The 15,310-nt window shown below is 38.7% G+C and overlaps 2 protein-coding genes across 7 annotated transcripts in view; both read left to right on the top strand.

Moving 5' to 3' along the window:
• The window catches only part of nfat5b (nuclear factor of activated T cells 5b), a 46,871-nt gene extending 41,814 nt beyond the window's left edge, over nt 1-5,057 (top strand). For all 5 annotated transcript variants that reach the window (XM_086025726.1, XM_086025725.1, XM_086025724.1 and 2 more), the window contains exon 13: nt 44-5,057. In XM_086025726.1, coding sequence (XP_085881852.1) covers nt 44-279 — 236 coding nt within the window. In that variant the 3' untranslated portion in view covers nt 280-5,057. The remainder of the gene's footprint in view (nt 1-43) is intronic.
• A 1,960-nt stretch (nt 5,058-7,017) lies between these two features.
• On the top strand, nt 7,018-15,254 carry kars1 (lysyl-tRNA synthetase 1). 2 transcript variants are annotated; one of them, XM_086026602.1, is made up of 15 exons: nt 7,063-7,154; nt 8,438-8,603; nt 10,433-10,577; nt 10,649-10,814; nt 10,932-11,025; nt 11,238-11,424; nt 12,148-12,273; nt 12,405-12,524; nt 12,666-12,828; nt 13,360-13,533; nt 13,632-13,717; nt 13,783-13,868; nt 13,949-14,075; nt 14,293-14,436; nt 14,637-15,254. In XM_086026602.1, the coding sequence occupies exons 2-15, from the start codon at nt 8,464-8,466 to the stop codon at nt 14,709-14,711; spliced, it is 1,833 nt and encodes a 610-aa protein (XP_085882728.1). In that variant the 5' UTR covers nt 7,063-7,154; nt 8,438-8,463; the 3' UTR covers nt 14,712-15,254. The 2 variants fall into 2 exon arrangements, with proteins under 2 accessions (XP_085882729.1, XP_085882728.1); XM_086026603.1 differs by lacking the exon at nt 8,438-8,603 and having other exon boundaries at nt 7,018-7,154.
• Nucleotides 15,255-15,310: the final 56 nt, after the last annotated feature.

Below are 15,310 nucleotides of genomic sequence, written 5' to 3'. Positions count from 1 at the left end.
TCTGTAAACAAACCTGATCGACCTTTTTTCCCCACTCCCGCAGAATGTGGTCAGCTGATGAGCACACCAGGAAACACACTATCCGACCAGATCATAGCCATCAGCCAGTCTGGTCAAAACCAAAGAGAGAGTGAGGCCCGCATTCAGTCGCTGTTCAGCCAGTCACCGCCACTGTCAGTGACGGCGCAGAGCGGCTTGAAAGCCTCGCAGAGCATGGAGAAGATTGATAACCTGCTGGTCAGCCAAGAGCCGGGCAACAGCATAACCCGTTCATACTAATTTCCATAGAAGTTCATGGATTTGTCTTTCAATGCTTCCTTATTATGTTATCAAATGTGCATGAGGGCTCAATATATTATTGTATGATTGTAGATGGGAATGAGCAACAGATTTGTTCTGCCCATTCAAGATTTGGTTTGATCTCATTTGCGGCTCCGAGTTATTTTTAAAGACGTCTCTTTGAAAACTCCTCAAAGTGAACTAGATTTGAGTGAATCTACTGTATATAGACGGAGAACAATAGCTGTCTGTATGTAGAAATGTAATTTTCTAAATGTTTCCAAGACGGTGCGGCAGAAGTGGAAGGGTCGTTGGAGCAAAGTGTTATGAACGTAGTATGGTGGTCCTGTGGTGGAAAGGAGCATGGAAAGTGTATTGAGAGAAAGTCGGCAGAGAATATCATATTTTATAAAATACCATCGTAGATACATTTGTGCCTTTATTTATAGCAGTACTTGAGATCTCAACATGAGCCAAATATGGTAAATCGTTCTGTTTTGACACATTTTAGGCTTAAGTTTTGTCACAGGAGCGTTGATAAAACTAAGCCAGTGTACTCTAATTAGGCTTTAATTTATTTGCACATTGGACTACACGAGAAAAATCATCTCAATGATGTCTAGCGGAATACAGTGGTGATTGAAGTCAAAATTATTTTTAGTTACTTTGATGAAATTAGCTGTTTTTCACAATGGGTAAAATTACCAATATAAAGCTCTTATAGGATTCCTTTGTTAACCATACTGCTATCATATCTCAAAATGTAACATTATTAGCAATAGCTGGCACTGAAATTGAGATAATCGAGGAACATTTGAAGCAAAAGTGCTCCAAAGGTAACATAGTAGACAGAGCATTTGTATTAGACTGTGTCTACATAGTACAAATAACAGAGTGTAAACTAGTTCAATATCATGTCATGTGCTTTGGAGTCACATTGATGGACTCACTCTGCGTCAGGTACGCATAACCAAGGATTGTTGTATCGTTGTGGTTCAGAAGATTGCCTTGGCCAGAAAGGAATGTTTGCTTTGCTGTCTCTGCTGAAAGGGAATTCATGCAGTTAGTTATTTTGGCATCCAGCTCCAGTTGTAACGTTTCAGCCACAATTTGTATGTAGCACACACAAGCTACTGTCTGAATTTCATCACTCCAGCCTCTTCTGTTCAGCATGCTTTTAAGTCTTCATTTAAAAAAAAAAAATAAGTGGACAAAACTGTCCTTTTGCCAGCCAGATTTTTTTGGCTCTAATCAGATGAGGATTTTGACAATTTTTTCTATCCGAGCCACTGTTTAGCTCCAGAGAATGTGTGTTCATACGGTGGATATAAGTCTACACATCCCTATTCAAATGCAAATCAGATTGTGATATAAAAAATGAGACGGAGATAAATAAGTTGAAATCTTTCTCCGCCATGGATGCAGCCTACAACCTATACGGTTCAATTTTTTGGAAAGGGGATATAAAAAAAAAGGTTAATGTGGTTGCACAAGTGTGCACACCCTCTTTTAACTGGGATGTGGCTGTGTTCTCAACTAACAAATGAAAGTACCTTTGATTAAGCAGAAATACATTTCAAATGTTCTACTAGTCTTTAGCTGATATTTTTTTTATTTGTGCTCTAGCAGAAGCCTGAAGATTTGTTTTGTTTTCTAGAAGTGACCGCTATTTTAAGCAGTTCACAATTTGCTCCAACTTTTCTAATTCCCCCGGTCCAAGATAGACAGCTCGACTGCCCAAAAACAAACAAAAAAAAAGGTCAGGAAAAGCCTACTGAGAACAGCAGAATTTTATTTGGGATTAAATGCTAACCTTAAATGGTGAAGCTGTGTGCTGACTTTGGTGCTTAGTTGAATACGATTGGTTACTTCTGAACGCCCCAGTTATAAAAGTCAGTAGGTAACCACATGATTTCAGATGTTATTTCTACTTACCCTACTGAAAAGATTAAAAATGAAATAATTTGTAAAAATCAATCCACCACATTACAACAGAACAGAGGTGTATAGACTTTTTTTTAATCTACTTCTAAGATTCCTTTACCATTCTTGATAGGGGTGTTTTTCGCATGGCCTTCAAACTTTACAGATGCAATGGATTTATTAAATGGTAGACTACGGTTTGTGTGTATTAACATTCTTTATTCATTCTTGGGTAAGTAGTTCGCTAGTATTGGCTGGCTTTGTGTAAATCCTGATGACGGGCCAGTTTTATGGCCTATTTGCTTGCATATTTTTTCCATCTTTCCATTTAGTACATGTAAAAATCAAATAGCAACACATTTCTTCTCTGTGTTTTGTTTCTGACATTTTTATCCTGCTGTTTAAACGTTTCAGGGGCAGGTCTCTGACAAAATACTTCACAAAAGTTCAATTTTCTTGTTTTTGTGTGCAGGTTTTTTGTTTTTGTTTTTTTTAGAATTGCTGTGTACCCCACACAGTTGTAATCATCCAGCTGCAAAAAAAAAAAGCTATTTGGATGATTTGTAGAAGTAGTAGTACAGTAAAACCTTGATTAATGTGATTCATGACGTGGCTGTATGTTGCATTGGGCAGAGCTGTTTTCAGTGGGACGTTACTAAACACCTGACAGCTATGTGTCATTGGCTCTCCTTAAACTTGTGAAACTGAAGATCTCTAGTGTTTGATATTTATGGTTGTTTATTTTGTTTCTCCATTAAGTATTTTGTTATTGGTTTAGTAACAGTAGAATTGGCGTATGTATTTATTTGTGTAGTTGGGTTTAGATCGTTTGAACTGTGACCAATGGTAATCTACTGTTGTTTGGAGCCCACATCTGCTGATCCTCAATCGGACATCTGTAATGAGACAAACAAAAGAAAAAATGTTTCTGTATTTTTTTTTTTTTTTAATTAAACAAAAATTATACTTTCATGTCTCTATGTAACTACAATGTTGGGGGGTTAACTCTTTAGACTTTTGGGAGAAAATGGCACCAAACCTCACAGATTATCCTTTAAAATAGGAACAACAACTTTCAGTATTATAACTAATCCAAATGTCAGAGTAGCGTGCTGCGTGACTACTCATTGTGATTGTACAGAATGGTTGCAAGCATCTCACTGGTCTTAAGATGCATACGAGTGCACACTGGGGAGGTCCATATTTTTATATGCGGGAGAAATGATTGAAGTTCTTTGATACATTTTTTTCAATAGAACAAGCGGTTTATTTAACCAGGTTGACTACTTCAACGATAGTTTGCTCAAACCTCTCAAAATATAACTTCAAACACAGTGGTGCCTTGAGATACAAGATGGTGGCAGTGAACTCAACTCACTTCACAATAAGCAGCACTTGGGCTAATAGTGAACAATTCATTAAAAAAGAGACTCCAAGCTGTCTATTGCTACTCCCAGTTGAAGTTTACTGTCAAACTAAACATAAAACAACAAATTACACTTTTTGTTTTTAAAACAACCCCATAGATTAGCCTTTTGCTAAACCTGCTAGTTTAATGCTACTGCCAGATAGCATATATCTTGCAGTGCTATAACCCTTTAAGCAACAGATTGAACACAAATAGTGCAGCGCCACATGTAGACTGACAGTATAACAGTACTCATTGTAATATATTCTTTATCCTCTGCATAGAAAGACTAATATTAGTGCTCCACTGATGAGCTAAAAATATATAAGATTTCTCAATAAATAGTAGCTCAATAAATAGTAGCTCTGTGTGTCTGTCTTGTACTGCCCCCAGATGCCCAAGGCGGGCACACCAGAAAGAGAAGCACAATGGCTACTCAATCGATGCAATGTGATATCATTTTTATCTTTTTATACAGTGCAGAAGTATCAAGTGCGATTATTTTCTCATGAAAGTACGATTTGGGAGGAAGGCTGTAACGAACTAAAGAACATTTCCATTCATTTCAATGGGAAAAGAGGATTTGAGATTTGAGTGTTTTCAGTTACGAGAGCTGTCACAGAATAAATTAAACGCAAGGCACAAGGCACCACTGCTAGATACCGTACTGTAAATAAATGTGCATGTCATAGACTATATTATTTTACTTGTTTAACACGCAGCTTGCCTCCTAATTTTGCAACGGTGCAAGCTAAGACACTTTAAATGTGCTAGTAGTAATGCGCTACAGCAGGGATGTGACAGATGATTTTTGTTATGAAATGTCTGTCATACGTCTAACACATTTGTACTGAAGTATCCAATGCATTTATGTGGACATAGATGCACGTTTTCTGAAACTGCTATGCAGCGGAACTGTAAATGTAGATCTGTTAAGTTTTTGAATATATATTTTTCTATGTAGCCGCTCAGTTTTTAACAATGACGGGAACCAAAATTGTTTTTGATCCCATTATTTAAGCTTGTTGAGCTTTTTCTCTGACGCTTTGCTTGATTGCCTAAACTGTTTAATGCCTTTGTGTCTTTGAGGTACCAGGACCAGGAAAAATCAGCACACCAGACTAATAACATTTCATTTTTAATTCTTGGGTTGGAGGGAAAAGATTCTGATAATCACATTTCATTGTTAAATCTTTGGGGGGAATGCCTCTGAATAATTTTGTGCTGCATCTGACAGTTTGACCTTTTAGTCTCCCAGCACATTTGAAGCACTCCTCCAATTCGTGTTTCATAATCCAGCAAATACAAAGTGAAATTTTCTTTGTTTCAAACCATGTGAACAACTCATTCGCACACGCACACACACACACACAAAAACTGTTCAGCCTTTGTTGGGATTAATTTTTCTGTAACCTTGCTGCTATCTATATTAAATATATACATGATACTTTTTGTGAAGCCTCTTATTCCATTTTTTAATGTACTAGTGCAAGTTCACGAATATAAAAGATAAGTTCCGATGAGTTAGATATCAGTTAAAAAAGGTTTGAGTGATTTTTGTGTGGATTTCATTATACAAGTCAGTATCGCTTTAAGGTGCACTTGAGACTTCCCCATTTCCCCCCTCCCCCTGCACAAACATGTAAAAAAAATAGAATACATCTTATTGTACTTATTCGTTGAATCAAGTAGAAATTGTTAGAAATGCGGGCGGAACAGTGGTCAACAGGTTAGCCTCACAGTGGAGAGGTCGTGGGTTCGAATCTGGTCCCAGCCTTCCTGTGTGGCGTTTGCATGTTCTACCAATGCCTGCTTGGGTTTTCCCCAGATACTCCGGTTTCCTCCCACATTCCAAAAACGTGTATGGTAGGTTAACTGAACACTCTAAATTGTCCATAGGTATGATTGTGAGGGTGAATGTTTGTTTGTCTTTGTGTGCCCTGCTATTGGCTGGCAACCAATTCAGGGTGTACGCTGCCTACTGCCCAGTGTCAGGCTCCAGCACCCCCGCGACCCTGGTGAGGATAAGCAGTTTCGATAATGGATTGATGGATGTTAGAAATGCAAATTGGTCAAGCTCCCACACTGCAAAACGATGTACATGCAAACAGAAAAATATCAACTTGCTGACTGGGTGCACAATGACAGGCTGGACATGACAGGGTTGACATGTTGGCAAAAGTAGTATTTTTGAGTACAAGGTATACATTCACTTGGCAACATGATTCAGTTAAGATGACTGTGTACTGTTTAACAACTATATTCCAAATTTGGATTTTTGTTTTACCAATTGATATATGACAGCATGGACAATCTAATCTTGACAACATCCAACTACATGCGATGAAAATCACACAACATGGCTGACACAACATACTCTGCAACTAGCAGCTGTTTCAGCCTCCATTGTTGAAAGACATGTCACACATCAGAGGGTTTTGTATAGGGGCTGTCGCTCCATAACGACAGAGTGGACAGTAATTTCAGGGAGACGTGCAAAATCTTCAATCTGATCATGAAAATAGAATTCACATGATCGAATGGGCAATAAAACCTTGTTGCTGGTGTTGGTTTTTGATTTAGTATATATTAACCACTTGTGATACAGTGCACTGAAATTAGCAGAGCAGCTTGAAAGAGACGGTAGTCACTGACCTTTTTTGAAAGCGAGAGCTATTGTGACTGATTAATGTGTAGAGCTACCAGTTTGACACAAATTCTGAAATAAAACATTTGCTCAAATTACCTTTAATTGTGTTGGGATTAATAATTAAAAATATCCATCTATGTAAAGACATGATGATTTAACGAGGTAGGAAACGGATAACTGTCAATCAATGCACAACAGTATTTCTAGAAATCTCTGCAAGGTATTACATTTTCAAATGTGCATTTCTACAACATTACTGGAAAATCACGATGTCCCATATCCCTGGTGATTGTTTTTTTTTTTTTTAATAGAACAGATCCGCCGTCCACGGGGACCTACAGGTGCCAGTGGCACAACAGCGCGTCGGTGACGTCTGGTGTGGGACATGCCAAAACGAAGCAAACAAATTTTCAGAAACGTAACATTGTACTTGTGTGTGTGAGAATGCTTGGCCACTTCTACTAAGACCTCAGAGTTATGCGAAGTGATTCTGATAAAACTAGGCACTTTACAGTGACCTCAGCCTACATGGGACATCAATAAAGCGAAGTGTCGCGATATCAATTAACTCATTCACTGCCATTGACATTTTTTTTCACAGTCCAGCCATTTAATTCCAGTAATTCATTCATATTTTTTTTTACTATTTTTTTCAAATGCTAGTGTAAAAGAAGGTCTAAAAGTGTCTGGCAGTGAATTAGTTAATAATTCTATTAATTTAATTGAGACACGTTCAATTCCTTTCGTCTCGAAAAATCCGATAGTTTCTGAACGCCCCTTGTGTGGTCGCTTTCAAGTGCTGTACGCATGCGCAGATTCTTCAACGCGCATTCGCAACACCAAGGCTATCATGGCTGACGTAACAGCGGCGGACGGTGATAAACTCAGCAAAAAGTGAGTTTTGTGCACTTTCCATCTGTTTAACAAGTATTACGTTCGATTCCGCGATTTTAGCTGTATTTGCTGACATACAGGAGATGGCAGTTGACGTAACAGCGTCTAAGAACGATAGTGAAACAATTTATTTACCCACACAGAGGCATGCTCGTATCATACATTTCCCAGACGTCTGTCTTCCTTGGTCATTGGGAAATGTAGTTTTTATAATTACGATTACTCCACAGTGATGGTTTGTTTTGTGAACGAGTAAAACTACAAGCTCCATCATGCCCGTAAGGAAAGGTCGCACACGCCGACCGGGTAAATTTGGGACATAGCTTTCTATCTTTCTTTCATGCGAACGTTTGAGAATTGTAATACTTATTACGAACATCTCCATATAGGACCTAACACAAGAGAGTACCATTTATGGTATTAACGTTTTACTAAAGTTGTTTCTGACCTTCCTTTTATATGCTCGCAACAGTCACAGGCACGTGCTGCTAGCCATCTCTAAAAAGAATTCGACTTTTGGGTGTATACAGTAGTAGACTTTTACAAGAAGTAGTGTGTACCTTCTGTTTTCGTTGTTTGTCAGCATGTTGTGATACTGCCCTTATTTGTCTTTGATTTATTAGGTGCCTCTTGTATGGTTGAGATGTCAGTTGCTGGTTCAGAACAGCTAAGAAATACACAACCGAAAGGTTTAGGGACGTTGGATTTGAGTATGTTTTTTCGCGTGTTTTTGTAGTATTTTATTGCTGTTTTTTAGATGCGTGGAAATACTTAGAAAAATATGAAATATGGTTTTGCTACGGTCTTCTAATCTGTGTACGGTACAAAGGCGCACCTTGATTTGTGTTCTCAAACAACAAAATGTGTAATAAATTAAAACTCATTTAATTTAAAAATATATCTATTGTAAGCCACTGCGACATGATGCACTGACTGTAACATGGTGCTGAAAAGTAGGAAAATGGAAAAAAAAGTACTTACATTATGATTCAGTTAAGACGTATTCCACATGAAAGTCAAGTAAAACTGTGACTTAACTAAATGTGTGTGTGTGGAGGCTACAACATTTCTAACTTAAATGATTAAATGCAAATGTGTGGGACTTCAAAATTAAATACAACAGAACTTTACCTCGCGAATGAACTGTACAGGATTCACTTTCAACATTTAATTCCTTACTATTTCGTATACCACGAATCGGAGTCCGCATACCTATATGGAAATTACCACTCACTTGGCTTACTGTACATCTTGTATTTTCTGTATATATCTCTTTCCCCCAGATTGCACTTCTAACTGGTGGCTCAGCATGCTTTGCCTGGTCAGAGCAGCCAGGCAGCAGCTGTGCCAAGCATTTGAAGTCAGAGGACTGTGGTATAAACATGCACATCCATGTACTGCTGCAGTGCCTGCCCAAATTTACGGGAAACGTTGGAGAGGTGACAAAAGGTTGGTGGCTTTTCCTTTCGAGAGAATAACAACCAACCTTTTGTCACCAGCAAATTGTGGGTTTCTTTTTATTGTCTACAACAGTCAGTTGCGTTTTAATATACGGTGCGGTCTTTCACATTTGTGTTGTCATTTGCGCATGATAAATGGTAAGTGGAGCTGCCTTATTGACACATCTGTGAAGCTGCATCATCTAGTGCAGTGTTAAGCAACCTGATTTACATGATTCGAATTTCAAAGCATATTATAAAACAAAAATAACACAAAATATACATTATTATAAAAAGTTGGAGATAAAGTGGATCCGTTGAGATACCCAAGTGACCTTACTTATTACAATTACGATTATTACACTGTACGATTACAAAATTAGCATAATCATAAAAAACGATTATTAATATCCAACGCACGTGTTTGTTTACACAGGGAAATTCATACATTTGCAACTTTTTATTTTATAATTAAAAATAATTAAATTATTAATAACTAATTTTATAAATTTTGTTTGGTACAAAAGGAACTTACATAATTACAGTGTTTCAAAGAAATTTATTTGGCTCTTATATTTTTTATGTTTAAACATTTTCTTCTTCATGTGTGTACGTATATTATGTCTTCGCTTCTACATCAAAAGTTAAATAATCTCCTGTCATCTTTTCTCTCTTTTGTGACACTTTTTGTAGTGAATTTAACGTGGCAAACACTTGGATCAGTTACAAGCTACTTGTAATGATCCACCATGTTGATGAGCTTCTCGGTTTTGAAACACCGTGATCTCTTCCAAAAGAGACACAATGCTGCCATCTGCTGGCCCTAGTTAGTTTGTTATCTTTCTCATCTTAATGATCAAATTAGAGCTGGCCAAGACTTTTCTACGTCCATTCCCATACAAAAAAAGTAGTTGATGATAATTTCCGTTGCTAGCGCTCCTCATTAGGGTTGACAGTTTATGACATTTCACGTCAACAATGCTCAAAGTTAATGTCACTGACCAGCAAGGGACAGCACGTTGAGTTGCTTTTTTATGTATGAAAAGTGCTGTATAGATAAAATGTGATTGATTGATTGATTGATTGATTGATTGAATGGTAGTATAATCGTCTAGCCCTACTCACATCCATATACTGTATTTATTGACGTCTGCAAAAAATGACCTTTGCATGACGGTATGCTACTTCCCCCCGGTGGCCAAGTGGTGCACATAACAAGGATCTGCAATGAATAAAATCATGATTTACAACTGCTTCTTTATATGGTAATTATTTTATTATCAAATGTTTTTATAAAGTACAATATTTTGAAGTGCTATTTATTAGAAAAACATTGCAACAATCAGTTTGTTTTTTGGGGAGGTTAGAACGGATCAATGGTATTTCAATTAATTTCAGTGGGGAAAGATGATTTGAGATACAAGTGTTTTGCATTGAGAGTGTGTTCAGTAAACAAATTAAACTCAAATGTCAAGACACCACTGTACAGTTGATTCTATCTGATTTCACCGATTCTCTTTTTTTTCCCCTCAATATTTTGCTACTCTTTGTGGGGGGTAATTTAGCCCTGTTTTACAAGGGTAATTGTTTTTCTTGTCCAATTCAGTTGAATGTGCGTAAATTATTTGCAGAGTTTTAGATTATAGATGCCCTGGTCCCTATCCTGAGCATTGGAGGGGTCTGCTGTCTATTAAAATGGCAAAGGTTTATGGTAAACCTTCTGCCATCTAGTGGTTGAGCATGGCATAGATGCATTATCTTTAGAAAATTACGTAGACCCTCACTGATCTCATGTCTCCTTCTAACCAGTGACTGATTGTATTCTTCATGTCTTATCAGTGAGCTGAAGAGGAGACTGAAAGCGGAGAAGAAAGCTGTGGAGAAAGAAGCCAAGGCCAAAGAACAGCTGCAGCAAAAGAAGGAAACCAATAACTGCGCAGCATCGGACATCGCTGCCGTGGACGAGGAGACGCTCGACCCAAACGTGCGATTCTTCAATGAACATTGGCTTTTGATTTACTGAATACGATTTACATTGTTTGCTTTCAAATGCAGCAATACTACAAGATTCGCACTCAGGCCATTCAGGAGCTAAAGGGTACTGCTGAGGACCCGTATCCACACAAGTATCACGTCGACTTGTCGCTCACAGAGTTCATTGAGAAGTACAATCATCTACAGCCAGGGGAACAGCTAAAGGATGTTGTTCTCAATGTGTCAGGTATTGTAATGTTTGAAATCCTTTAAGACGATTGGATTTGATTGACTGGATTAGGGTGTAGAAGGTGTAAATAAGAAGTATTTTTTTGTTTTTTTTTCCTTGTTTTGTGATTGGCAGGCCGCATCCATGCCAAGAGGGCATCCGGTGCCAAGCTGCTGTTTTATGACATGCGAGGCGAAGGCACAAAGTTGCAAGTTATGGCAAGCTCCGGGTACTGAAAGATTGGGCAAAACATTGTGACAATGAGTCCCTGTTGCCTGACTATTATGTGCATGTCTATTTATTGATTAACCAATCTTATTATTATTATTATAATCTACCCTTTGAATATTGCGATCCGTGACAACACAAGCACCAAACCTGCCTGGTTGCTCAAACTTCCTGATGGACTTCAGAAGTAGGATTCTTTCCTCACCCTGTCAGGAACTACAAGTCTGAGGAAGACTTTGTGGCCGTTAACAACAAGCTCAGGCGCGGCGACATCATCGGTGTCCGTGGAAACCCCGGGAAGACTAAAAAGGGGGAGCTGTCCATCATCCCCATTGAGATGAGTCTGCTTTCGCCTTGTCTCCACATGCTGCCTCACCTCCACTTCGGACTTAAAGACAAGGTAGTACACTCGCTATATTAGGACACACTCTCGCAAGTATCCACGGCTCGCTTGTTTCAAAATAGAGTAAAATCTCGATAATTGTATGCTCTGTTTTACGTATGACACCGATATTGTGTGGAATGTGAGGTTGGTGACCCCGAATGGACAACAAAAATAACATTTTAGAATTGTCAATTCTGCAGCCCATGCGCCAAGCCTTTGTTAATGAAGGTGTGAAACCTGATGGCATTCAAGAACTCAGAGCTAAGTATGAAATTTTTGGGTGCGACAGAGACTCTCAAATGTATTTTTGTTAATACCTATGGGATTCTGGAGCAAATTAATTGGATTTACATTATTTCCTACAGAGAATAATCAGTTTTCGTAGTTTCCATTTTAGCTCGATTTTTTTTTTTTTAATTTATTTATTTTATTTATTTATTTATTTATTTCCCAGATCAGATTAATCGCGAAAACTGAGGTTTCACTGTACATAATGTGTTCATTTGAAATTCATCTTTTGGTCTTGCATGTTATTTATGCATTGTTGACCTGTACCTCTTTTTAGATTAAACAAAACAAAATGAATGATTGTAAAGGTGTCGTGATTAAACATCACCAACTCCCTAAACGGTAGTAAAAAAAAAAAAAATAAGTTGTAGCCACTCAAACCTAAAAATGGAAGGGACAATTGTTCTTTCTTTTTTCATCTTTTGTGTTGTTGTCATGGCTCTCTGACAGGAAACACGATTCCGTCAACGCTACTTGGATCTCATCTTAAACGACTACGTGAGGCAGAAGTTTGTAACACGAGCCAAAATCATCACATACTTGCGCAGCTTCTTGGACCAACTAGGATTTTTAGAGGTAAGACTTTGACACGCTTATCCCACACCTATAAGATAGACTTTTTTTTCCTATCTGTTCCTCCTCCATTTTTTTTGAACATTTCTTATATTGTTTCGTATGTGTGAAATTGCATTCCATGTCGTTTTAAGATTGAGACCCCAATGATGAACATCATTCCTGGTGGAGCGGTGGCCCGTCCATTTGTAACTTACCACAATGAGCTGGATATGAACCTATATATGAGGATCGCTCCTGAGCTTTACCACAAGGTAACGTACAATGTTTGGTTTTTTTTTTCAACTGAGTACATCATCCATTTACAATTAAATAATTTTCTGTTAAATGTAGCCTCTTAGCATTGAGAGCGTTTTAGACATTCTTCATTATACGCCGTGTGCTCTACTTGCTAGATGCTTGTTGTCGGTGGGATTGATCGAGTGTATGAGGTCGGACGTCAGTTCAGGAATGAAGGCATTGACCTCACTCACAACCCGGAGTTCACCACATGTGAATTCTACATGGCGTATGCCGACTACAACGACTTGATGGAGATAACAGAGAAACTTCTGTCTGGTACGTAGATGTAAAGTGCCCGCGTGGGATCAAGAAAGACTTCAGTCTGTGTTGCTTCGTGTTTGCTGTGAGGCAGTCCGCATCGAAGTGTGCTGTACGGTGTATCCTGGAAGGGTCAAAATCGGGACAAAAACAGCCCGATTGTCTTTCGGCCTAACACAAAGTAACTATGTATGTAACTAACCACGTGTTTGCTCCGCAAAAAAAAAAAAAATACAATATAAGTGAGAAGACTCGTTGCTACTTTTAGGGGCAATGTTAAATTTAAAAGAAATATGACTCTCTGAATAAACTTGTTTATAGTGTGTGACAAGAATATAGTCTTAGGTGACAGGCAATATCATGCCACATACTATATGAACTTGTGAGTGTTCTTGATTGGCACATGAATCACATTCAGTATCGTAATCATGTGAAGCACTTGGGGAGTCCTCATTTGTACCCGATATTTTGACTTTTTTTTTTTTTTCATTAGACTGTTATATCGACAACGAAAATACAGTACTTAAGTCTGCATTATTTTCCTTTCAGGGATGGTCAAGCACATCACGGGAGGTTACAAGGTGACCTACCACCCTGATGGTCCAGAAGGCGAAACCTACGAGATTGACTTCACTCCACCATTTAGAAGAGTGAGCATGACACACGACCTTGAGAAGCTGATGGGAGTCAAATTTCCTCCTACTGACAGTTACGACAGTGACGGTAAAATGAAGATAATGTCTTATTTATGTTTTTGGTATTTGTTATCATTTTTGATGTGTAATTATGTCCATATGCTTTTCTTCACATGAACTCTTCAGAGACACGTAAATTCTTTGATGACCTTTGTGCCCAGAAGGGAGTTGAATGTCCACACCCCAGAACAACTGCTCGTCTACTTGACAAGGTACTTTATTTACTTTAATTATTCAACTTTACGGCACTTACTTGAACCATTCTGTTATTTCTCAGCTTGTGGGAGATTTCCTGGAGGTCACCTGTATCAACCCCACATTCATCTGTGATCACCCTCAAATCATGAGCCCCTTAGCAAAATGGTGAGGGGGGGGGGGCATCCTGTCTCAAATCTGTCCGTGATCCGTTTGGACCTGACAGTTGAAATGCTCCTTTCCACTAGGCATCGATCGGAGAAAGGACTAACGGAGCGCTTTGAGCTTTTTGTGATGAAGAAAGAAATCTGCAACGCCTACACAGAGTTGAATGACCCCATTAGACAGAGGGAGCTTTTTGAGCAGCAAGCCAAGGTGTGTAATGAACTTTGGACTATGGTGCAACGCTACGTTTCAAACACACAGTTTGGAACATTCAAGTCAGTGTGAAATTATTGTCGTGGCATTGCTGTAGCTCACAATTTGCCCTGCCAATAACGTCAACAAAGAAAAGTAGACCAGACCGCTGCAAACGGAGTTCTACTCGTGGTCAGTGCCTGACAAAAAGCGTTCACAATGCAATATTTTTCAGGCCAAGGCCGAGGGTGACGACGAGGCCATGTTCATCGACGAGACCTTCTGCACGGCACTGGAATATGGTCTCCCACCAACTGCCGGATGGGGAATGGGCATCGACCGTCTCACCATGTTCCTCACAGACTCTAATAACATCAAGGTAACGTCTTCTAGAACGTAGTGACTTAACTACAGTCAGTTGAAGAAATGGCGAGAGACATTTTTGACTGCATAATTGGAGAGGAAGAGGAATGTCAAGAACCACATAACCTTTGATCATAAATCAGGTCTCCTTGACCAGTTGCTGAAGAGGACCATAAAGATTCTACGTATGAAAAGTTTTTTTCTGTTCTTTCTCAGGAGGTGTTGCTCTTCCCAGCCATGAAGCCCGACGACAACAAAACAAGCGTTCCTGCAGAGGGCACCTCTGTGTAACGTGCTGACCTCAGACCCTCGCCTTCGTGAAGAAGGCCGGAGAAGCATTTATATGTCAGTGGTCATTTGTGAGGTCTCCTGGTTTTGTTTTTAATGATGTCAAAGGCTGCTTCGCTCAATTAATGATGGGGATTGTCTGCATTTTGAAAGGCTAACTATTAAATCATAGCAAGCAGTTTAATTCAGATGTTTTCTACAAGTTATGTGATCATGTTTGTTGGGTCTTACTTGTTTGTCAACAAGTATTTATTTTTATCTTCTTTGTCAACCAGACACTAATTGGTTGATCAGCGACTCACATCTTATTGATCACCCTTTTGCAGACCATGATGTAATGTTTCAGAATTAATAGTCAGTGGACGCTCAAGTCTGACTTTGATATCTGGAGTTGATGCACATTCAAATCCAACTTTAAGCACCTGTAACAATATATGGAGTCGTCCCAATACTGCCATCTCTTCTGTGTCTGCTTATGTTTGATGTCCTTGATAGCTCCCAAAACCCAGTCCTCTGGTGCATCTGAATAAAGCGCTTATGAGTCTCTTTTTGTCTCTTAATTTTTTAAAATACTAGTATTTAAATTATTATAATTATTATCA

The sequence above is a fragment of the Filicampus tigris genome, chromosome 3, assembly GCF_054856515.1.
Source record: "Filicampus tigris isolate MCC_2025a chromosome 3, RoL_Ftig_1.0, whole genome shotgun sequence".
Classification (NCBI taxonomy): domain Eukaryota; kingdom Metazoa; phylum Chordata; class Actinopteri; order Syngnathiformes; family Syngnathidae; genus Filicampus; species Filicampus tigris.
The sequence above is the reverse complement of the archived record's forward strand: the minus strand, read 5'-3'. Positions and strand labels throughout refer to the sequence as shown.